The 23,476-nt window shown below is 50.4% G+C and overlaps 2 protein-coding genes across 10 annotated transcripts in view; one reads left to right on the top strand and one right to left on the bottom strand.

Annotated features, from left to right (window-relative positions):
- Positions 1–6: 6 nt before the first annotated feature.
- On the bottom strand, positions 7–9,591 carry STOML1 (stomatin like 1). 3 transcript variants are annotated; one of them, XM_006740963.3, is made up of 7 exons: positions 9,371–9,591; positions 7,599–7,705; positions 6,574–6,723; positions 6,062–6,265; positions 1,793–1,988; positions 1,161–1,370; positions 7–650 (listed from the first exon to the last, which is right to left on the bottom strand). In XM_006740963.3, the coding sequence occupies exons 1-7, from the start codon at positions 9,501–9,503 to the stop codon at positions 457–459; spliced, it is 1,194 nt and encodes a 397-aa protein (XP_006741026.1). In that variant the 5' UTR covers positions 9,504–9,591; the 3' UTR covers positions 7–456. The 3 variants fall into 3 exon arrangements, with proteins under 3 accessions (XP_006741026.1, XP_006741025.1, XP_081687502.1); XM_006740962.3 differs by having other exon boundaries at positions 1,161–1,373; XM_081831376.1 differs by lacking the exon at positions 9,371–9,591 and adding an exon at positions 7,935–8,007 and having other exon boundaries at positions 1,161–1,373.
- A 1,969-nt stretch (positions 9,592–11,560) lies between these two features.
- PML (PML nuclear body scaffold) overlaps positions 11,561–23,476 on the top strand; it is a 40,362-nt gene continuing 28,446 nt past the window's right edge. For 4 of the 7 annotated variants that reach the window (XM_081831377.1, XM_031036314.2, XM_031036316.2 and 1 more), the window contains exons 1-2: positions 11,563–11,801; positions 13,830–14,296. In XM_081831377.1, the coding sequence (XP_081687503.1) occupies positions 11,667–11,801; positions 13,830–14,296 (602 nt within the window). In that variant the 5' untranslated portion in view covers positions 11,563–11,666. Of the gene's footprint in view, positions 11,802–13,829; positions 14,297–23,476 lie in introns of all 7 variants that reach the window. The other 3 variants (XM_031036313.2, XM_081831378.1, XM_006740961.3) reach the window with 2 other exon arrangements.

A 23,476-nucleotide genomic window follows, 5' to 3' on the forward strand; every position in this document is an offset into this window, starting at 1 on the left:
GGCTGCCTTCCTTCTCCCCCACTCACCCTCTCTGATACCCACTTGAGCTGGGACCTGAGCCACATGCTTGGCTCCCTCGCGCTGGGACCAAACCCGCTGCGGTCAGGCTGTTCCTGCGGGCCCTGCCTCTGCAGTCAGTTAGCCAGCAGAGCGGAGCAGGCCTGGCCCTCGTCATCACTCCGTGTACCCAGCTCGGGGCGGGGCAGTCAGCCGGGGACCGGGATGGGCAAAGGCTTGTCCAGAGAAGCACTCTAGGTGAGAAGGGCCAGGTGGCCTGACTCAGTGTCTCCCAGCCTCTGGTGTCTGCCCAGCCTCCATTCATTGGCTCCTGGCTGAGCCTCGAACTTCTCAGGGCCTCAACAATCCAAGGTGTGGCACCAGTGCCTCCTCCTCCAAGATGCCCCCCCGGCTTGATGCCAGACTTGGGGCTGGGCTATGGACAGTCAGCCAAAGCTGCTACTTCAGGGCCCTGAGGACAGCCTCCAGCTTCATGGCCACAGCCAGGTCACCCTTCACCTTTAGCCGCCCACTCATGTAGGCCCCCAGGGGCCGCAGCTCCCTGCACAGAAGGGCCCGCAGGTCTGCCTCCGCCATCTCCACCACCACATCCGGGAGGCCGTCAGGCACCCCGTGGCCTACCCTCCCGTGCCCTGTGGAGGGAAAGAAAGATGGAGCATTAGTAGTGGGGATGGCTATGCAGCGTGTCCCACTGGGAGGGGTGGAAAGTAATAATTCAGTGTTCAGGTTCTAATTCCCTGAGTTCAAGTCGTATTGGCTGTGCGACCACTCAGGGCCTCAGTTTCCAAATTGGTGAAATGGGGAGGACGGTCATCCCTGAATCAGAGGCTCGCAGTGAGAAGTAGGTGAGATCACGCACTGCACGTGCTCAGCACAGAGCCTGGCATGCAGGAGGCCTGCACTGTGTGCGGGACTCTGGCTGTAGGGAGCTCGGTCGTCGGAGTCATCGTGCTCACGGGGACAGGGCAGGGAGACAAAGGCCCGGACTGTCATTGTCTGCACATGCTGCCTGAGCCCCTGACTGCTAGGGGTTCCCTCTAAACCGCTGTAGGAGCAGAGAGCAGTTTTAAAAAGGACCACAGGGGTGGGGTTGGCTACAAGCAACCTGGCTGGGAAGGCGGGGGCGGGGAAGGCAGGGGCACCTGTAGTGAGGTCGAGGAAGTAGATGCTCTGGGTACCACTGGGCAGGATGACATTGAACTGGTAGCAGGCCCCGACCTGGCTGACCAGGGCCTCCGACAGGAAGGGCTGCAGGGCAGTCAGCAGGCCCTCGGCCACGGGCTGCTTTGGGCTGGGCCCAGCACCAACGTGAGGGGCAGGCTGTTCAGCTTCGCTGACCATCTCCAAGGTGTCTGCTGGGGGTGGCCAACGGAGTTGGGGAAGGAAGCAGAGAGAAGAAGGTCAGTGTGCTGCCTAGGTGGGGCTCATTGTGTCTTCTGCACGTCTCATGGCAGCTCCCTCTTATACGCCCTTCAGGCCTGAGTTGGACTTCCTCCTCGGCTAAGAAGCAGCCCTTCAGCTTTCACACTCTGGGTGCTGTCCCTTCCTCCCACGGAGGCTCCCAAAGGCCTCTACGCATTCAGACAGCTGGGCTCTTTTTACTGCCTTAGCTCCCGTCGGCTCCAGCAGTGGGGGAGGCCTGAGCAGCTGGGCAGGTGTGCACCACTCAAAGGCGCTCGGCTCAGTTAAGGGAACGGGGAGCAAAGCTGAGCATGCGCAGGACATGGAGCCGAGCACCCTGGGAGCACCTCCCCTTCTTCCCGGGGCTTCTCACCTGACCCTGGGGCTGAGGCACCTCCCGCCACAGAGGACAGGCCTCCTCCTAGGAAGTGGAGGGCCAGCTGCTGGAGGGTGCTGTCCAAGCTGGGCCCCGCTGGGCTGTCCTGGGGTGGCTGGAGCACGGCCTCCACTGCTAGCTCCACTCGGTCCACCTCCAGCCCCCAGGCCCTGGTCACATCATTGATTTCCAGCTGGCAAACAATGTGTGGAGAAATGGAATTAAATCGAAAAGCCATTCTGGGAGCACCTTCTTCGGGCTGGAGGTGCCACGCCCCACACCCCCCACTCCGGGCCAGGCTCCCTCCTGGGGAATGCAGGCAGAGGACGATTACAACCTGGCAGCTGGCGTGAGCAACTAGAACCAGGCCTGACCCCCTGGAGGTCCAGGGAGCGGGCAGTGACGCCGGGAGGAGCGGAGTCATCCCAGCCAAAGAGTAGAGCAGGAAGGAAGACTGCGGTGTTGTGATTTATAAGAACTAGGCATTTGGGGGCGCCTGGGTGGCTCAGTCGTTAAGCGTCTGCCTTCGGCTCAGGTCATGATCCCAGGGTCCTGGGATCGAGCCCCACATCAGGCTCCCTTCTCGGCGAGAAGCCTGCTTCTCCCTCTCCCACTTCCCCTGCTTGTGTTCCCTCTCTCGCTGTCTCTTTCTGTCAAATAAATAAAATCTTTATAAAAAAAAAAAAAGAAATACGCATTTGATCATTTAACTGATAAAATATACTTCTATATATTTGTCTTTGTTCCTGACTCCTAGCTCCTACAACCCTTGGAACTGCCTGTGAGGAGAGTGATAAAGGGGTCTTTTATGATGATAAGAAAGGTGATTTTTGGACCCCACTCAAGGGTGGGGGTTGGCTGCCAGAAGGACCAACCATGTGATGAGAGAATTGGAACTTTCAGTCCCACCCCAAGCAACGACCAATGACTTGATCCTCAGTATGCAAAGAAGCCTCCATAAAATTCCTAGAACGACTGGGTTCCAGAGCTTCCAGACAGGGGAACACAAGAGGGGTGCCTGGGGAGGACATGGAAGCTCTGTGCCCCTTCTCCCGACCTTGCCCTGTGTATCTCTTTGTCTGGCTGTTGATTCTTACCTTTTATCATATCCTTTAGTAAACTGGTAAGCATAAGTGTTTCCCAGAGTTCTGTGAGCTGCTCTAGCAAAAAAACCCAGGGAGGTCGCTGTAACCCCCAATCTGGAGCTGGTTTGTCAGAAGCATAGGTTAACAGCCTGGGGCTTGTGACTGGCATCTTTAGTAAGGGATGGGGAGCAGTCTTGTGGGACTGAGACCTTAACCCATGGGATCTGATGCTGTCTCTGGGTAGACAGTGTCAGAATTGAGTTGAATTCTCGGGATACCCTACTGGTGTCTGAAAATTGCGTGGTGTTGTGTGTGTGGAAACCCCCCTTCCCCACACTGGAATTGGGTCCAGGAACCCCACAAGGACTCTTTCAGTCAATGGAAACAGCAAGTACAAAAGCCCAGACAACCTGGAATGTCTGGGGAAGTGAGAGTAACCACCGTTCCATTTAGCTAGACCCTCAAGTGTGGGTTGGGAGACTGGAGACAGCTGAGGGCTCAGATGTGGGTGGCTCCGGCTCACTCGGATTTATTCTGACACACGAGGAGCCTCGGAGAGGAGTTTAGCAGGGGGGTGACAGCAGACTTGCTCATTGGGAAGATCCTCCTGGCTGCTCTGTGGACACTGGATTGAAGGGGGCTGAGGGTGGAGACATGGAGACCACGTGGGCCATCGTTTCAAAGGGCAAGCAGAAATGAGGCGGATCTGGTGTCAGACAGAGAGGAGGCTGTGAAGCCAAAACACGCAGAGGACGGAGCACAACTCTGTCAACTGTATGAAGCTGGAGCAAGACCCCGGGGAAACAAGCAGTGAGTGCGCTGGCTGCCTGCAGTGACAGAGGGCGGAGCGGGGCTGGCTCTCTGGTGTGGGCTCCGCATGGGTCGTGAGCACGCGGGGAGACACACACTTGGGCGTGGCTAGGGGAGGGAAGAGGACTTTTTTTTTTTTAACATAATCAGCTCGAGGTGTCTATGCAACAGCAACTGTCCAGGTTGGATAAATGGGGTCCAGGTCACAGGAGTGGGGCCGGAGCAGAGGGTTGTAAACAATCAGTGTCCAGAGGCAGCACGAGGCCTGGCCGGATGAGCCTTCCCGGGCGGTCCCAGACAAGAAGACGCCATTGACGGAAACTTGGAAACTGAAGAGCAGGAGAGCAAGGAGTAACCAGAGTGAGCTAGAAGGAGGAAAAGCCGAAGTGGAATAACGGAAGCCAAGGGAAGCAGAGGATCCGAGAGAGAGAGAAGGGGGGGCGGGGGGAGGAGGGTGCACAGAGTCAGAGGCTCCCACGAGGTGAAGCAAGCGTAGGACTGAGAAGTGCCGGGAGCTAGCAGGAGGGAGGTCACACTGCTGTCTTAGGAGTCTGGAGGAAGCCTAGACTGAGGACAGGGGCGGGCAGGGCCAGGGAGAGGCGAGGAGAGGTGGGGGAGAGCTGTCAGGGGCTGGGGTGCAGAGGGAACCTGCGCCCATGCCCACGCAGGGAGGAGCGGAGGGAGGACTAACAGAGCAGGAGCCGAGCCCAGAGCACCGCCCACGCAGGGAGGAGCCTCGGAGGAAGCACCGCTTGCAGTGAGGCAGGGGCAAACAGCGCAGATGGCAAGGAGGTTGAAGGGGTGACGCTGGAGGAGCTGAGACGGTTCCTGTCCTGGAGTGTTTGCCAAGCCCCAAGGAGGAAGAGGCCAGGCTGCAGCAGGGGGATGTGGTGTGGGGCGGGCAGTGAACGGAAGCAACAGGCCTGGGGGAAGAGTAAGCAGCTAAGGAGGGTCCAGCAAGGGAGAGTGCAGAGTGTGCGTCCCTCCAGGGAAGCGAAGGCAGAAAGGGGAGTGAGAATGAGAAATGTACGCCTGACCCAGGGCTTCTGGGAGGCAGGCTGGCGTTCCCAAGAACTCGTTGTAACCACAGGCACTGACCCCACTCTACCAGGCGCCAACTCCATGTGGGCAACAGGCCCTAAATGACTAACATCCTGGTGTGGGACTGACTTCCCCCAAACTGCCTCTCTCAGTTCCGTTGCACAACGCGCCTGGTGTTCTGGTTTCTTCCCCGACCCGCCCCTGACAGCAATAAGGCTGAGATCAGCTTTCTCCTCTGAAAAGTACACTAAAATGGAATGTGGTTTCATAAATAAAAGTTATCAATTTGCTATCAATTGTAGAAGATGGAGCGCTGGATTGAGGGGTAGGGGGGTGGGAGGGCAGGTGATCTGCCACTGGGCCAGCTCTGCCCTTGACCATGGTTCTTGGGGGGTGACAAATAACTTCTGAGTCCTTAGTTTCCTCCCTCCAAAATAAAACCATAATATCGGCCCTCTCGCAGCAAAATGTAAAGCGGATACACGTGGGCAGCGAAAGGACTTGTAAACTCTAAAATGCTCAGCACGTGAGAGCTAGCATCACGAGCACAGTACCATCTCCTTGGCAGTTTCCTCCACGGGGTTGGTTCACTTCCGGAGGGGACTGGGACCTCCGGGACTGGCATTACCCCATCCCTCCCGTCCTCGAACCCCAGGTCCCCAGGGGAAAACAGAGCCAAGGGGACTAAGGGGAAACCTCACGCAGGGTCCACTAGGACATGGGAGAAAGCCCAAGGTGAGCATGGGGAGCAGGGGACAGGCTGCCTCAGGTGACACATGCCACATTTCCACCCTATCCTGTCACAGAAGGGATGCAAGGGGAATTCTGGTGTAATTATTCCACGTGGAGAGGCAGGAAAAAGGTCCAAATGCCCTTGTGTCACTTTGTTTTGTTCTAAATAAGGAACACAAAGCCCCCAAAATGCACATGCTGCCCTGTGGAGCACGGAATTCCCCAGAAGGTGACTGTGCCAGGAGGGCCCCTGCTCCTTTCACCCACCCACCTGCCTGTGAGGCCCAGCGTTGTCATGGCAATGCCTGCAAAGCAGTGAAGGGTGAAACCCCAGCAGTTAGGCAGGACCTCAGAATCTCGGTCAGGCCACTCCTCTCTCAGGGCCCCTGTGCCTCTCCAAGACAGGCTTGCCCAAGACCACTATGGGCTGCACCCATCTTCCGTTCCTCAGTCCCACCCAGACCGCAGGCTCTTCCAAGGTTGGAACATATGGTAAACTGAGGCCCAGAGCAATCTGGTGCTTTGCTCAAAGTGCCCTGGCAGGCAGAGCCAAGCCCAGGACCCACCACTGACCTCTACCATGTGAGGAGCTGCCTACCAGGAGCTGGTCGCTGATCTTGAGCTTCTCCATCTGGATCTCCCGCAGAGGCCTCTTGAGCAGGGCCTTGGTCATGGCGTTCTGGGCTGTCATGCGCGTGGCCATGTTCAGGTCCTTCACAGTCATCACAGACAGTACCGGATCCCAGATGCGGAACTGGACATCGGCCCCCACGGACAGCACAGCCCCATCCTTAGAGGCCAACTGTTAGGGAAGGTCGTGAAAGAGGAGACACTCAAGGGGCTGGTGCTGCAGGGAGGTCAGGCCCACCAAGACCACCTAACTTGACCCATCCTCCTGGTACCTAGCTCCTCAAGGGGAAAATCATGTCCCCAAGTGCCTGTCATTAGGTACATTGAGCAAGGATGTCGTCCCTGCCTCCATCCTCAACTTTCTGGTTTCTTCCGCCACCCTACCCCTGATGGCTATTCATACACCAAGGTACTGGCTCCCACAATCACTCTGCACAAGGCTCCACTCCCTCTGTCTGGGGAAGCTGAAAAGTTCCTCACCTTGCAGGGAGGGACATTGAAAGCTCGTGTCCTCAAATCCACCCGCTGAAAGGAGTCAATGAAGGGCAAGAGTAGAACCATGCCAGGCCCTTGAGGGGTGCGGATCCGGCCCAGTCGAAACACGATCATCCGCTCATAGGTGGGCACAATCTGTTCACGAGGGTAAGGGAAAGGGTAAAGTACTGGACCTAGGCTGACAATGGCGTCTGCTCAGGTACCCCCCACCCCTTTCTCTCCTTTGCCTTGGTCAGTGTCAGCTATCCTTAGATCTTTTTAGAAGAGAAAACCAAGGCTCTGAGAGGTTAAATGATGTGCTCAAAAATCACACAGGCCCTGAGTGAAACAGGCAAGAATTGAATGCAGTTCTGAATGCAGTTCCAACCCCAAGCAAAGGACTTTGCCAACTTTAGAAGTAAATAGGTCCAAATTGAGAAATGAAGGCCCAGAGAGGGTGACTTGCCCAAGGTCAGACAGTATTTGTTTCAGTGGCACTTTTAGGACTAGGATTTAGTACCTTCTAAAGACTTCCTTCTAGACCACACCAAACCCAAAGGCCTTCTAGAAAGTTGACTGTTGCCGAGGGCCACACAAAGGGCAAGGCCTGCCTGGGCTTTCACCTTCACTGCAGCTCTCAGATATGATCCTAAAGTATAGCTCGTGGCTTTCCCCTCTGCACCAGCCCTTGCTAAAAACCAGGCCTGAATTCCTATTACTCATTACCTGCTACTGGGCCAAGTGGAGTAGTTTTCAGTTCAAATTTCAGCCTAACCCAGAGAAAGGAAGGTGTGGCAAAGATATCTGTGTGCACCTTAAAGCCAGTGTCCACACCCCAGGACTTGGGAGTTTGGGAAGGCTTGTTTACCGCTCACTGGCTCCCAGTACTGTTTCCTCATCTAAAAGATACGAATGAACAATCCTGGACCAGCCCATTTCATTGGGGTGTGAAAATGTGATATTTAGGGGAAGGGGACAGAGGATGGAGAGTGGGGCCCAGTCCCCCTGGAGTCTGACCCAGCCAGCCTTACCTTCAAGGCAAACCAGCCAGAAATGGGAAAGGTGATCATCAGCAGCAAGAACCCCAGGAAACTGATGAGGCTGTGGCAGAAGTAGGAGGGCCAGCTCTGAGGCGCATCTGGGGACAAGAGAGCAGAGGCAGTCAAGGAACGCCAACTGGTTCTGGCAGGACAGCAGCAAGCTGAGTGAAGTTGGTCAAGTGCACTTTTTGCCCACCTCCCCCTTAAGCGGCTCGTCCCTCTCAGGGCTCTCTGTTGCCTCCTTGCCTAATTCCTGTCTTTAGCCAGATGCTAGTTAAGCATGTTCCCTCCTCCCACACATCAAAACTAATCGGCCTCAAGTCCCACCTCCACAGGGCCGAGTCTCTGCTAGGCAACAGCCATTAGATTTGAGAAGCCAATCCATGTGATGCTGTCCTCGCCAGGTATGTGGATCAATTCTCTTGTCTGATATATAGTGTCTCCCAGGTATGGGAGCCAGGAGCACCCGGGCATCTGTAAACACTGTGCTGGGTTGAACTGAATGCTGGTGGTAGAACACATTCCTCCTCTACCATCACCCCCAGAAGTGTGCTTTCAGGGCATCCTTTTGGAGATAATGCCTTAGCCTAAAGGGATAAAGCATTAATGGCTCAATAGGAACCGGTGAGGGTGAAGAAGTTCTTCCCTAGCTCACAACTCACCGACCCCTTTAAATGCCCTAAGGACTATCAAATGCTTTACTTGAAGTGGCTTGGGGTAGGAGGTGGGAACTAAGAAGATGAGGCTCATCTGAGACAGAGGTCCTGGCCCCTGGAGAACCAAGAGCCCAGGATGAAAGTGGAGCTTAGAAAGCCCCAGAATCTAGCATGGTTATCCTCTGCTCTCTTTCCCCTCCCAAGCCTGGGCAGGAAGCAGACAGGAGCTTTTGCTCAGTCCTCCCAGGAACTCCATGCCCTCTGGGCTCTCCAAGCCCCAGGACATTTCCTGTCTGGCTCTGACCCCTGTGGCCCCTGCAGGAAAGGAAGCCTTGGAGAGGGTTGGCTGTCATTACAGGAAGGTCAGGAAAGACCAAATCCTCCAGAGGTTGCTTGTCAGACTGAGGCATGTGGGCTCTGGCCTGGGGGCCAAGGGAATCCCTCAAGGCTCTGGAGCAAGATGACCAAAGCTGACAAAACAGGCAGCTGAGGGCCTGACCACATCCACCAGGAAACAGGCAGATGCTTAAGCTTCAGGCATCTAGAAGTACTCCTAGGATGAAGATTCTGCCATTTCTCTGTGGCCAAGCGCCCTTAGGGCGGTGGTGACCTCCCATGCCTAGACTCTGGGTTCTTTCTGGTCAAAATGGGAATTTGAGGGGTCTCCTGGATGGCCCAATCGGTGAATCTGCCGACTGTAGGTTTCTGCTCAGGTTGTGATCTCACTCCCTGAAATCTGGCCCCATCTGCTTGAGATTCTCTCCCTCTGTCCCTCCACCCGCCCTCCCTCCCTCCCTCTCTCTCAAATAAATAAATCTTCAAAATGGGAATTTGAAATCCTTTCCCAGGCTTAAAGGGCTGATACGAGCCGAGAGGAGAAATGAGGGGATGAGGCCTGTTAGAAGATGGGAGAGCTCCGGGCCAGGAGCCCAGTAGCCCTAGGAACGGCGGATGAGCGTTAGCATCCCAACGCCCGGTCCAGGCCCTTCTCCACATCGTAGCCACTCTCGATGCCTCCTCTTAGGGTGCGAGGGCGCCAGACCAACTGACTCCTGAGGGTACCAGCCGGTCCCCGCCCCGGGTCCGCTGTGCTGGGCGGCCACTCACCGGCCCCCGGCCCCACGCCGCCCCGCTCCGGGGACAAGCAGCCCTTCTGCGAGCCCAGGAAGCCGAAGCTCGACTGCTGGAAACGGTCAAAGTCCCCCAGGGGCAGCGCCCGGTACCCGGACCTGCCGAGCATGGCTCTTGACAGGGGCGCACCTCGCGCCCCCCCCGCGCAGCCGGGCCACAGAAGCCGGCCGCTACCCGGCCCGCCCCTGCCGGCCGCCGCTTCCGGTCTCACTGGCCACGGGCGCAGGAGACGGCGGCTAGCCGGGCCGGCTCCCGCCATCCCACAGCGCCCCCTGCGCCAGGAGGACCGAGCCCGCAGGAGTCGTGCCTCCCTACTCCGCCTGGCCTTGGAAAAGGAGCTGGATGGCAAAGTGAGCTTTGTGAGTGGGTTTTCAGGAGCCGAATTTCCTCCAGAATCAAGGAAATGCTACCAGCCTTCTCAGCACTCCCGCTGCAAGCTCACATACTGGGGTGGGAGTGTTGGGATGTCTTATCTAGAATTAAGGTTTCTCCTGGGCACTGTCAGCAAATTATCCCTCCTTGTGTCCCCACAGCCCCACAAGCCTGGCACAGAGTGGATCTCAGTACTTATTTGTTGAATGAACCCGCAGCCAGCCTCACTGCGGTCAAGGTGGGGCGGGAGGGCCTGAACTTTGGCACAAAAAGAGAAATTTCATGTGCAGACCTCAGGGAGCACAGCAGAGTGAGGAAGGAGGGGATAGCACAGAGCATCCCTGAGCAGGCCCTCCAGAGTATCACAAAGGTCCAGAAACAGCACACCCCTTGATCCAGAGGTAACTTGACCTAGAGGTAACTTGCCTCTCCATGGCTTGAGAAAATCTAAATGCAAATGGTAAATTTACTCTGAGAAGCATTGATTTTCAACATGGAGTTGGGGCAGGGTGTCTTTCAAAGTGAGCAAAGAAATTAATAAAGCTTTCCTTGTCTCAGCCACATGCCAGCCCTGCCTCCTCAGACCCATAATACCCCCAGGTGTGACTCTTCCAGGTCCCTTCTGCAGGGGCTACTCACCATCTTTGGCTTTTCCTAGTTTGATGGCCTGATTCTAAAGCCCTAAGGGTACTGATCAGGCTGGAGGATAGGGTAAGGCCCGTGAGGCCTCACACAGTCCTGGGAAGTTGGCTCTCCCTGCCATTCCCTTCCCCCACACAGCCCAGACGATAAGCTTTACAAGAGCAAGGTCCCATCACCATCCCTAGTCTGCTCCAAGCCAGAACTGAACTCAGAATTGTACCTGGGAGTTAGCACAGTGGTTGGGATGGTTTGCTGTTTGAAGCCAGGGCCTTTGGCCCAGTGAAGCTGCCTGGAGTTGTGCTTTCTCCCCTCACCAGCTGGGAGCTGACATCCTTCTCCTTTGGCCAAGAGCTAACTTGCTCTCTCCTCACTGTCTTCATACCTGCTCACCAGCTCTCCCCCTTCCCTCCCTGACCCCTCTGCCTCAGACTCACCAGCCTCTCCAACTGTCACCCAAGGCATCGTCTTGTTCTCCTCATCTCCACTCAGTGTCCTCCCAGTGTCTCTGACTCAGATCCCTCCTCTGCATCCCACAGCCATTGTCCTGGACCAGGCCACCTGTCCTAGGTTGTCAGAGTGACCGTCCCAGCATGCATGTTGGGTCATGTTTCTGGGTTCTAAACTCATTCTCTGTCACCCACAGAACTGGTCCATCTCCTTAGCCCTGATCCCGCTCATGGGTCCCCTCTTAAATCGGAAAATAACGAAAACTAGTTCCTAAACAGACTCTCCTGTTTCAAACCTCCAGGCCTTTGCACATGCTGGTCCAAACGCTCCCCGCCCCGCCCCTCCCAACCCCAAGTTCCTTCAAGTCCCAGCTGAGGATCTCCTTTCCAGCCAGTCCCTCTACTGTGTGAAAACCTCTGGGTAACTGCTCTTCCATTATTAGTTCTGGAGTTCTTCCAAAGCAGGGCCACCTGTGCCTCATCTCTGTGGCCGGGCTCAAAGCCGAGGGCGGCCGCTGCCTCCCTCCTGCTCTGCTCCGCCACGGTCCCTTTACCCCCAGGTCACCTGAGCGTCCTGTCTCCTCCCACTCCTCCCTCCGGCTCTGGGCGTGTCCTCAAAGCCCACCGCCGGCCTCTCCGCCCCTAGAACCGCCCCTCCGCTCTGTCTCACTTCCTCTCGGGAGGCGGGCCCTGAGCGGGCACCGCCCCTTTCGCACGGGCTGGGCCGACCCTGGCGACTGGCGCCGATCTCGTTCCGCTTCCCCTCCCGCCTCTCAAGCTCAAAACCGAGAATCGAAACTGTTCTGTGATCCATGCAGCAGGAGCCTGCGCCCGCCGGATCCCCGGGTCCCCAGCAAGACCCCGCACTGCCCCACACGCCCACCATGCCTCCCCCGGAGTCCGTCGCCGAAGGCCATCAGCCCAGCCCCAGCCACAGCCCTGCGGAGGTACTACTGGGTTTGGGGAGATGGGATTTAGGCTTTGTTGATTTGCTACGGTGCGGGGAGAGGTGGGAAGGGAGAGGGCAACTTGACCAAGTACCTTAAAGAGTGACAGAGAAAACCAGACATTGGGTCCTGACCCTCTTGGCTGGGGTAGGGAGGGGTACGTGAGAGTAGAAAAGGGCAACAGGATGAGTTAGGGGAGGCTCTCCCGGCTGGGATTCTCCACGAACAGGGGGCAGGACGCTTAGGGTCCGTGACACTTGGGACTGGACTCTTCTGTCCATCCTGGCGACTCGCCCCCTAAGCCCTTGCCTCAGATGAAGGTGCACAGATTAGGGAGAATGGCGGGAGTAGCCCTATTGCGCAGGCCCGGAGCCAGGGGGATGTCCCAGGTGTGGAAAACCAAAACCCAAGTTCCCAGATCAGAAAGCGGGAAACTGGCCCAGATGAGAGAAGTGCCTTGGCTAAGGCCTCAGAGCTCCTGTGGTGGTTTCTCCACTAGGAGACCTCCAGGATCCTTCTCTTGGAACACCCTGCGTGCCCAGCCCCCCACCCCTCCCCGCTTTGACCACAAGGGCTTACTAGGTCCTCCTCCTCAGTCCGCTCCCGCTCCCGGAAAACTCCCCAGCTGCCCTCCTCCCGCAAAGGAATTACTTACATCACTTGCTCTATGTTCTCCCAGGCCCTTTGGCTCCCCTTCATGAAAGTACCATCTTGCAGTAACTTTTATTATTTGCATTATTAGAACTAGGAGTAATATTACTTAATTATGAACACTCCTCATGTGCCAGGTCCTGTATTAAGCACTTTTTTTTTGCTATAAGATATCCATAACATAAAACTTACCCTTACCGTGTTTTTGAAGATTTTATTTTTTGTAAGTAATCTCTACTCCCAGTGTGGGGCTCGAACTTCCTGCGATCAAGAGTTGCATGCTCCACTGACTGAGCCAGCCAGGCCCCCCAAAACTTAACCATTTTTAAGTGTACATGTCAGTGGCATTAACTATATTCACAACGTTGGGTAACCGTCACCACCATTTCTGGAATTTTTTTATCACCCCCAACAGAAACTTTACTCCTTAGGCGGTAGCTCCTTATTACCCCCTTGTCCCAGCTCCTGGTAACCTCCAAACTACTTTCTGTTGCTGTGGATTTGCCTAGTCTAGATTTCATATAAGCAGACCGTGCAATATTTATCCTTTTGTGTTTGGCTTATTTTGCTTAGCATAAATGTCTTCAAGGTTCTCATAGCATGTATGAGAATGCCCTTCCTTTTCATTTTATTTATTTATCCATTCATTCGTTCATTTATTCATTTATTTATTTATTTATTGGTAAAGACTTTATTTTTAAGTAACCTACACCCAACGTGGGGCTTGAACTCACAAGCCCGAGATCAAGAGTCACATGCTCCACCAGCTGAGCCAACCAGGCCCCCCTTCCTTCCTTTTTAAAGCTGAATGATAGTCCCTTGAACGCGTAGACCACTTTTGTTTATCCATTCATCTATTGATGGACACTTGGGTTATTTCTACCTTTTGGCTATTGTGCATAACAGTGCTATGAACATGGGTGTACAAGTATCTGTTTGGGTACTTGTTTTCCGTTATTTTGGGAAATATATCTAGGAATGAAATTGCTGGGTTATATGGTAGTCCTGTGTTTAACTTTTTGAGGAGCCACCAAACCACATTAAGCACTTTATATGATGTTATATGAGACACACTTAATGGATCTCCTTTCTAAACTGAGTCCCATGAAGGTAGGGATTTATCCTGTCCATCCGGGGATCTCAGGGCCCAGTACTCTTGTCTTATGGGAAGTTGATGCTCAGGACGTTGTGGAGTGAGAGCAGGAAGGCCTGAGTAAGTGGGGGAGTGTGGTCCTGGTAAGCGTGGGTTTTCTATCATCCAAGGACTGCGCAGAATGGACTATTGGAGTCCCACTCCAGCCTCCAGCCACAGGAGTGGGTCTGGTGGGTGGGGGCTCCTGGATTTCAGGCCTCACCCCCACCTCTCTGGTCCCCCAGCAAGCCATGGAGGAGGAGTTCCAGTTCCTGTGCTGCCAGGGCTGCCAGGTCGAAGCCAAGTGCCCCAAGCTGCTGCCTTGTCTGCACACGCTGTGCTCAGGATGCCTGGAGGCGACGGGCATGCGGTGCCCGATCTGCCAGGCGCCCGGGCCCCTAGGCACTGACTCGCTGGCCCTGGATAACATCTTCTTCGAGAGTCTACAGCGGCGCCTGTCCATGTACAGGCAGATCGTGGACGCGCAGGCCATTTGCAACCGCTGCAAAGAACCTGCGGACTTCTGGTGTTTCGAGTGCGAGCGCCTCCTCTGTGCCAAGTGCTTCGAGGCACACCAGTGGTTCCTCAAGCATGAGGCCCGGCCCCTGGCGGAGCTCCGCAGCCAGTCGGTGCGGGAGTTCCTAGACGGCACGCGCAAGTCCAACAACATCTTCTGCTCCAATCCCAACCACCGCCCCCCTATGCTGACAAGGTGAGCCCGCCGGCCCAGGGTGGGGTGGCACATCTGAGAGCCGGGTGGAAGGTGCGGGGAGCAGAGATCCAAAGAGTCACGCAGCTGGGAACGTGGGATAAGGAGCTTCTAGGGTCTTGCAATTCAGAGTGTGGTCCGCAGACCGGCAGCATCTGGGGCCATGACCACGGTTTATGTTATCCCATGCAAATGGATAGTAATCCTAAACAGTTTCCCCCTGTAATAAATAATGCTGCAGAATCATCTTTACACACTTATCCAGTCATTTCTTCAGGGTAAATTTTGGAAATGGCATTGCAATTCAGGGGTATGAAAATTTTACACTTTGATACATGTTACCAAACTGCCCTTTAGAAAGTCGTACAGTGGAATTTTCCATTTCCTGGCCATGGAGTGTGGGTGTACAGTTAGATTCTCAATGAGATGCAGGTAGTTTCTGTCTGAAAAGTCAAAACCGTAACACCGTAGTATCTTGGAATGTCTATTTGGAAAAAAAAAAAAAGCAATTGAATCCAGTTAAAACTTATTTTTATTAAACAGCACAGGATTTTAATTCAATATTTTTGATAATACATTTGTATGGTTCAAAAAATTACACAATTTATAAAGAGAGGGGGCAAAGTCTCCATTTCACTTTGTCCCCATCTGCTTAATTCCTACCACTTCTCCCTCCCCCCATCCATCCACAGTTGACCATTGTTACCAGTTTTTAATGTCTCCAGAGTTTCTTTGAATATATGCACAGGTAGGGGTATATAGTCTTATAAATTCTAATTTTCCCCCTTTTAGCCAAAAAGGGAGCATACTTACATGAACTCTTCCTGCTCTCAATAGATTGCTCCTGTAAGATTCTTAGCAGTGCCGCTTGGGGATCTGCGTAGCTAAGGTATTCTTTGCCCATTGGGGACACACTCAGAATTGCACTCCTGCTAAAGCTCAGTGTGGCTTGCTTCCTGTGGCTTGCTTCCGGCTGGGACTTTCACCACGTGCTCTACCAGAATGCCTTTCTGGCAGATTCCTCAACAGACAGACATTAGAATTTGGATTTTCTTGTTTGTTGTTAAGATTCAGATTTAGTGGCTTTTTAGATGTTTATTGGCCATTGTTTTTTTTCTTCATTTGTGAATTGCCTATTTAGGTCCTTTGCCTGTTTGGTTTTTTTCTTCAAGAAATCAGTCTCTAATTTCAAGAGCTAACAGTCCAAACGTTTTCTCCTGTTGACCTTTGTCATTTCATTTCCTATGAGGGATTGTGTTTAAGTGTTTCGTTTTATAGAATCCAGTTCATCAGTCTCTTCCTGTATGCTATCCTGCTTCGATCACGCTAGGAAAGATTTTTTTTTCCCCAGGCCAATGTTAAAAATACTTTTCTTATATTTTGTTTTAACAATCTCATGGTTTTATGTTTATAATTGAATCTTTAATTCATACGGAATTTATTTTTCTTTGTGGTATAAAGTAGGATTCCTCACTTTGCTTTTCTCTCCAAATTGAAAGCTGGTTCTCTCAACAACTTTTATTGGATAATCCACTCTTGCCTTCATCTCAAATGCCCTTTCATCCTGTACTAAATACCCAAGTAATCACAGGTATGTTTGTAAATATCTGTTCTGTGCTGATGATCTGACTATTCCTACGCTAATCCCTACTGCCATAGGGAATTCCAAAGGGCAAATTCCCATTCTTCTTCAGAAGTGCTTTTGCTTTTCTTATGTTCTTAGAGTTGATGCAATTTCAGAACTTACGTATTCATTGAGATTTTGATTGAAACTGTATTAAATCTGGGGAGAGTTGTCCTCATCTCTGATTAAATCTTTTGAGTTTTATAGTTTTACGGACATACCTCTTGAACTTTCAAATTATAGTTAAATTTATAGTATTTAATGACCCTGTGAATAAAACCTTTTCCATTACCATTTCTAGCTGGTTATCATTAACATCCTTTAATCCTCCTAATTTATTATATCAGCCATCTGATTGAGCTCTTTTATTCTTGTAAGTTTTTCCAATTGATTCTTTTGGATTTTCTAGGTAAACAAATCGTGTCATCTGCAAAGAATAAAAACTTTTTTTCTCTCCAGGATTTACACATATTACCTCCTTGTAGCTTTGTTTTGTTAGCTAGGACCGTCAGAACACTATTGAAGAGTGAGAGGAAGTGGTTAGAAAAGGCAACTTTAAAAAAAAGAAAAGAAGAGAAGACAATTGTATCTTATTCCCAGCTTTCATGAGAGTTTTTCTTATTTACTATGCTGTTTATTATTGGCTTCCTTAGGTAACTACAAAATCACATTCAGAAAGTTGCCTCCCACTTCTAGCTTAAGAGTTTTTTGTGGCTGCTATTTTGTTTTATTTTTAACTCAGGAATGGGTGTTCTTTGGGATTCTATGAAGGTGTCCTTTTACCTTTCAGTGTGATGAATTATATAGCAGTGTTTCTTTATGTTGAGCCATTTTTTTAATTCCCAGGAGGAAAAACCCTATTTGGTCCTGATATACTGTTATTTTAATTCATAGCTAGATTCCATTCAACCCTGTTTTATTTAGGCTATTATCTATATTTATAAATGTGATCGATTTTTATGAATACGTATGATTTCTTTCAAGGTTTTTGACCCATTTTATACTAATATCTTTCCATGAATTTGTAAGCTTTTTTGAACATGGTATACACAGACACACACACACACACACAAATTGCTTAGCACAGTGCCTGGTACATATTAAGTACTGAGTCAACGTTAAATTCCTATTCCTATAATTTCTCTGCTCTGCTCCAGAACAGCTAAAGAACATATGTAGTTTGGGTTTATAGAAGTTTCTTGAAAAACTATCTGAAACTGGTGCTTTTTTTGAAGAGTAGATTTTCTCCCTGGTATTGGTCTGTTATGGGTCTTGAGTCAGATTTTCTGGAAAATTTTCCAGTTCATCCTGAGTTCTTAAAAATCCCTTTTATACCTAAATGATGTCCCCCTCCTCATTTCTAAACAAGATGTTAGTAGCTTACAAGTGGTTTGACGTAGGGGTTGGGATGGGTTTCTCTCTAGGTACAATGGGCAAGGCTGGTCCAGCCAAGAGGGCAGGATTCCAGTCCCTTGAGCAATGTGGATGGCTTCAAAAACCTGACCATATTGCCTAAAAATCCTACACAGAGGGGCTTCTGGGTGGCCCAGTTGGTTGAGCGTCTGACTCTTGGTTTTGGCTCAGGTCGTGATCTTGGGATCGTGGGCTTGAGCCCCACATAGAGCTCTGTGCTCAAGGTGGATTCTGCCTGGCATTCTCTCCTTTTCCCTCTGCCCCTCCCCTACCCACCCACGCTTGCGCACTCTCTCTCTCACTAAGTAAAAAAATAAAATAACATTTTTTTTTTAAAATCATACACAGACACAATTCACATTGTTTCACAGTTTGCCAGTGGTTACTGGATACCCTCAACTTCTGTTTTCTGCACAAAACTTCAGTGCCATAAATAACCCACAGCTTTCTTCAGGTCATGGTGCAGTAATAAACCACTTCATCCTTTAAACGCTGGGCTGATTTAGGACTCAGGGTGGGGAGCAGCACCAGAGGTGGCTTTAGACTTAGAACTCAGCCTGGCGGTGTCTGCCTTGGGGCCATTGGCATTGATCGCCACTTCCATGGAGTACGTTTTTCCAGCCTGCTTCCTCCTATGTGGCAGGCCGTCCACTAGGCACTAGGGTATAACTATGAACAGACACAGGCCTGGTGCTCTGTGAGGTCACAGTCTGGTAAAAGAACCAGATCTGCAACTAACAGTCAAGGCTGTAAAGTGCCAACAGGAAACCTGCTTACCCTGAGCTTGGGTAATTTCACACTGTCCTCTACCTCTGTCCCTGCTCGGCACAGGGCTCACCTCGCTGTCTGTGCTCTGTCATTTGTTAAGGGCAGAAGGGAGGAGGAGCGCAGGTGCAAAAGCAAGTCGTCTTAGAAAAGGCATTGGCTGGGGAAGGCAGCTTCCAAGAGGGTGTTACCTTTAGCCTGATGCGTAAAAAAGGAGAAATGGCATCAGGGGCAGGGTGGGGTGGGCCAGGCAGCAGCTACAAAGGCAGAAGCACTAGTCTGCTGCATTTCAGAAATTGCAAGTAAAGGGGATGCCTGAAGGCAGGGACCGAAAGGGGGAGCTGGAGTCAGACATGGGGGGCTTGGAGTTAGGACTCGATCCTATCATTTCTGAGACATAGAATGTTCTCAGCTTGCTCCTTTTTCGTGCAGTCCTTGTTTTACCAGTGAATGGCCTATAGAACATACTTTGATGGGGACCCAAGGGGGGGCTCTGTTGGAAGCCATTGGTGGGTGTTAAGGCAGAGGGTGGGAGGATCAGATTCTCTCTCTGCACTGTGGTTCTGTGAAGTGGGTAAATTTGGGAGACCGGAGGCCCGTATGATTGTTTGGCTGCATGCTTATTTACATTTCACCCCATTCCACAAAGAATTTGAAGAGATTGACCACCATACTGTTGGGTATATGTACCCAGCAGAGACTGAAGCAAAGAATCTGCACCAGAGAAAAGGGAGCCCCATCAGGAGATGGAGGCCATGGTCCAGGTGGGGATGAGGCCTGCAAGAATGCAGAGATGGAAGGCTGGGGAAAAGGCCCAAATCTCACACTCCAGGGCCTGCCTGACCTGGAGGTCAAGGTGGCTGCCAGCCTATTTGGGAGTGCTGGGGAGTGCCTTCCACCCAAGAGTATTATGGGTCTAGGACAGCAGGTGGTGCTGAGACCCATATCTGGGTGTCAGATCCCAAAGCTTGGCGATGTGGATGGCTTCAAAAACCTGACCATATTGCCTAAAAATCATACACAGAAGGGCTTCTGGGTGGCTCAGTTGGTTGAGCGTCTGACTCTTGGTTTTGGCTCAGGTCGTGATCTTGGGGTTGTGGGCTTGAGCCCCACACAGGGCTCTGTGCTCAAGGTGGATTCTGCCTGGGATGGAGTAAGGGAATTAGTCCATCAAAGCTTTGTAGCCAGAAAGCATTTGAATTAGTTGAGTGGAAAAAAACAAAAGACCTATTAATCCAGTTTGAAAGGTGTGATGAGATCATAAACTGGGGATGGAATTCCTAAGACCGGAAGTTGGCATGATTCACAAGAGGTCAGGGAGAAGCAGGCTGGACAGCCCAGGGGGAGGTTCTGGGCAGAGGCAGACAGCATGCAGTGGCGGAGCTGGTGGCAAGGAAGGGCTGCTAACGAGAAGAGAATGGAAAAGACATCCTGATGGGCCCACTGAGGGTCAGGGCTCAGGGGAGGAAGGCCACATGCCGCAGGGGCCAATCCTAAGGAGCCCCCTTGACCTCATGAACCAAGCAAATGCCTCCTGAAAGTTTGCACTGCAGGTGTCTGGCTGGCCTTCCTGGGGCCTTCTTGGTACCCTCTGTAGAAGTTACCAGTAACTTGCCTCTCCCTGGGGATTGAAGATCTTACTGGGATTGAGAGCTGGCCCAGGAGCACCACATGGACAGGAGGAAGGCTACTGCCAGAGTTAGGGTACAGTCAAATAATCCATTTCCAGGTTTTTCTATGAACTCACCCAGGGGACTTGTTTTCATTGCCAAGAGCAACTGCTTTTCATTTCCTGGTGGCAGGTGGGGTGCGGGGGGGCAGTGGAGCTCGAAGTTAGATTTGGTTGAATGTGTGGGTAAAGGGACATGAGAGCTGTACGTTGAGGAGTGTCGTCTGTATGAGTTACAACTGAAACAAATGTGTAAATCAGTAACAGATTTTTATCTTAAGCAAAAATGAATGACTGGCTTCTGTAAGAAGTGAATGGAACACTACATCAAAAACTAATGATGTAATGTATGGTGATTAACATAACATAATAATAAAAAAAAATAAAGTGAATAAGGTTGTGGCTGGCTTCTGACCCTACTTGATTAGATATTCAAATTGTGGCACCAGGCCCTATTTTCTCTGTATTTCTTGGGATGTGGCTTTCCTCCAAGTCAGCTCCATTCACAGAAGGCTTTCTCCCTATTGCTTGCCAGATGATTACAGCCCCTCCAGAGGCCCTTGTACGCACCCTCATCCTCAAATCCAGCGGGAAGGAGCAAGAATCTCTTCCCGAACTCTAAGCCTAGTCTGAGTGTGTTTCTGATTGGATCAGCCACCTGTCTGTGCAGGGGACAGGTTTGAAGCCAGCCTCAAGTGAAGCTCCCCAACCCCTTGGCACCTGGGCAGTCCCTTTCCAACAGAAAGCTTTCCCTTTTCCTGTGTGGGCAGAGAATGGGCTCTTCTGGTTGGAGTTAATACATATTATTGTTAATATAACAGTACGTTCCTGTCTTTTGAGCTGTTTTTTCTGGATTGTCATCTTAATTCTCATACCTTCTTGAAAGATTATTGAGGAACAGAGGACCGTTCCCACTGTAGAAATGAGGCAAGAGGCCAGTGCATTAACGGGAGTTAACCCAAATAGGGATCTTGTCCGAGCCAAGGCCCGAATGGGTGCACGGGTTCCTGACCGCAAACTATGTGTACATTTCCTGGCACTGCTGGCCTACATTCCAGCAGTCCTCAACTCACAACCAGGCTGAAGTGCAAAAAAGGATTCTGCAAGTTGCTTGTTTAGAATGCAGAGTGTTTTTTCCCTCAGAAGTGGATTATTGAAAGGAAGCATGCTATTTAAGCAATAATAAATGTAATTTCCCTTGACTTTTTTTTTTTAAAGATTTTATTTATTTATTTGACAGAGAGACACAGTGAGAGAGGAAACACAAGCAGGGGGAGTGGGAGAGGGAGAAGCAGGCTTCCCACCGAACAGGGAGCCCGATGCGGGGCTCGATTCCAGGACCCTGGGATCATGACCTGAGCTGAAGGCAGATGCTTAACGACTGAGCCACCCAGGCGCCCCTAATTTCCCTTGACTTTAACAAAAGCAAAAGATACTGATGTAAAATTGGACTAACTAAACTTCAAAGAAATATTTCTTCATCCTAAAATGTTTCCTAAAATATCTGAGTAAGCAAAAAAAACAAAAAAAGCAAAAAAAAAAACTATTGCTAATACATTAAGAGTTTGGAGTCATTATATTTGTTTTTAATGAAACACTTCCATTTTAGACAGTAGTAATGGAGTCTCTGCTGAAGAAGATCAGGATGGCCCACTCCCATCTACCTATCTTTTTTTTTTTTTAAAAGATTTTATTTATTTATTTGACAGAGAGAATGAGAGAGGGGGGAGGGTCAGAGGGAGAAGCAGACTCCCTGCCGAGCAGGGAGCCCGATGCGGGACTCGATCCAGGGACTCCAGGATCATGACCTGAGCCGAAGGCAGTCGCTTAACCAACTGAGCCACCCAGGCGCCCATCCATCTACCTATCTTGGTTCTATGTTAAGATGGCTCTCATGCATGGCCCTGGCCCTTGTACTTTGGCATTCCTTCTTGCAAATTCTTTATTTTGATTCAGCTCTTAATTGGATGGATGTTGTCAATAAGCAGTCTAAATTCCTAGAGTCTCTTGGTATTGAAAATGTCTATCAGTTGCTCTTCTACTTGAATGATACCTTCGCTAGGTATAATGTACCTGGATCACACTGTTGCCTGTAGAATTTTGTAGACTACTGCATTGTCTTCCAGTGTCAAATGTTCATGAGGAGAGGCCTGAGGCCAAATTTATTTGCTTTTTCTGTCTTGATACCTAAAGACATTTTCATTCTTGAAGTTTATTAATTTAACCAAACTGTCTTGGTGTTGAGCATTTTGTATCAAATTATTCTGGAACCTGGCAGGCTCCTTCAATCTAAAAATTCTGTTTATTTCAGAGGGCCTGGGTGGCTCAGTCAGTTAAGCATCTGACTCTTCATTTCAGTTCAGGTCATGATCTCAGGGTGGAGAGATCAAGCCCCACGTCGGGCTCCAAATCAGCATGGAGTCTGCTTGGGATTCTTTCCCCCTTCCCTTTCCCTCTGCTCCTCCCCCTGCCCATGCATCACTCTCTCTCTCTCCCTCTCTCTCTCTCAAATAAGTAAATAAAATCTTAGAAAATAAAATAATAATAATAATAATAATAAAAGTGTTTTTATTTCAGTGAAATTTTCTTACTCTTCCTCTTTTTTCCTCTTCCTTTTCCTCCTCATTTTCCTCTATCACCATTAGTATTACAATTTTTAATTTATTATTTCCAGGTTTTTCCAATTCATAATCTTAACAGTATTACTATAATTTGGGGGGAACTGATTTATTTAATGATCACTGAATCAGTAATGAGGATCAGAACCACAGTATACATTCAGAGTTACATAAAATCATTTTGTACACATTGTGATAAAAGTACTTGAGACTATCAAAATTGTTTGCTGCACATAAGGAGTTACTGCCTGTTTTCTATTTTACCAGATTCTCTTAACATTTAATGATATACTTTAGTCTTTGAACAAATTCCTGCTTTGGCATCTTTTACAATTTGGATTTGTTCTCCCAAAGCTGTTGGAGTTGGAAAAGTATTTCAAGATTGGTATGGCTAAGTAGAGGAGCTGCCTTGTTATACCATATGTCACCTAACTAATACAGTGTTAAGTTATTGTTAACTTAATCATCAGATAATGTTTTTCTCATTCATGGCTTTAATTAATTGTTTTAGCTTTCCATCTCCTTTACTGAAATTAGATCAGATATAAAGATGTATTTATTTATTTGTGAGAGAGTGAGCACTCGCGAGAGAGTGTATGCATGCGGGGAGAGGGGCAGAGGAAGAGGCTGAGCCCAGTGGCAGGGCTAGATCTCACTACCCTGAGCCATGATCTGAGCTGAAACCAAGCATTGGATGCCCAACTGACTAAGCCACCCAGGCACCCCAAATTAGATCAGATTTAAATAGTTTGGCGATCACTGTACTTGTCTATGTGATAAACCTTTGTCTTGCAACATTTCCTGGCACATAAATTCCTGTTTCATCAATGTTCACTAGTATTCAATACTGTATAATTGTAGTGCATTGTTATAAAACTCAGTGAATTCCCCCAAGTTATCTAACAGTGTTCCAACAATTAAATCTCCTTTATTAACATATAACTCATGTGATGCTTTAAAAGTGTCTTGCACTTGATACTGGTTTTTTTGGTTATTTATTTATTTATTTATTTATTTGAGACAGAGAGAATGAGAGAGAGAGCACATGAGATGGGGGAGGGTCAGAGGGAGAAGCAGACTCCCCGCCAAGCAGG

This window comes from Leptonychotes weddellii, chromosome 9 (assembly GCF_054177405.1).
Source record: "Leptonychotes weddellii isolate Sample4059 chromosome 9, ASM5417740v2, whole genome shotgun sequence".
Taxonomy (NCBI): Eukaryota; Metazoa; Chordata; class Mammalia; order Carnivora; family Phocidae; genus Leptonychotes; species Leptonychotes weddellii.

Excerpts from the sequence above, each read along its gene's own strand:
- STOML1 (XM_006740962.3), bottom strand. The coding sequence starts at position 9,503 with ATGCTCGGCAGGTCCGGGTACCGGGCGCTGCCCCTGGGGGACTTTGAC. Across the intron at positions 7,706-9,370 it reads CGGCGTGGGGCCGGGGGCCG|ATGCGCCTCAGAGCTGGCCC; the intron begins GTGAGTGGCCGC and ends TCTTGTCCCCAG. Across the intron at positions 1,989-6,061 it reads AGATCAGCGACCAGCTCCTG|CTGGAAATCAATGATGTGAC; the intron begins GTAGGCAGCTCC and ends ATTGTTTGCCAG.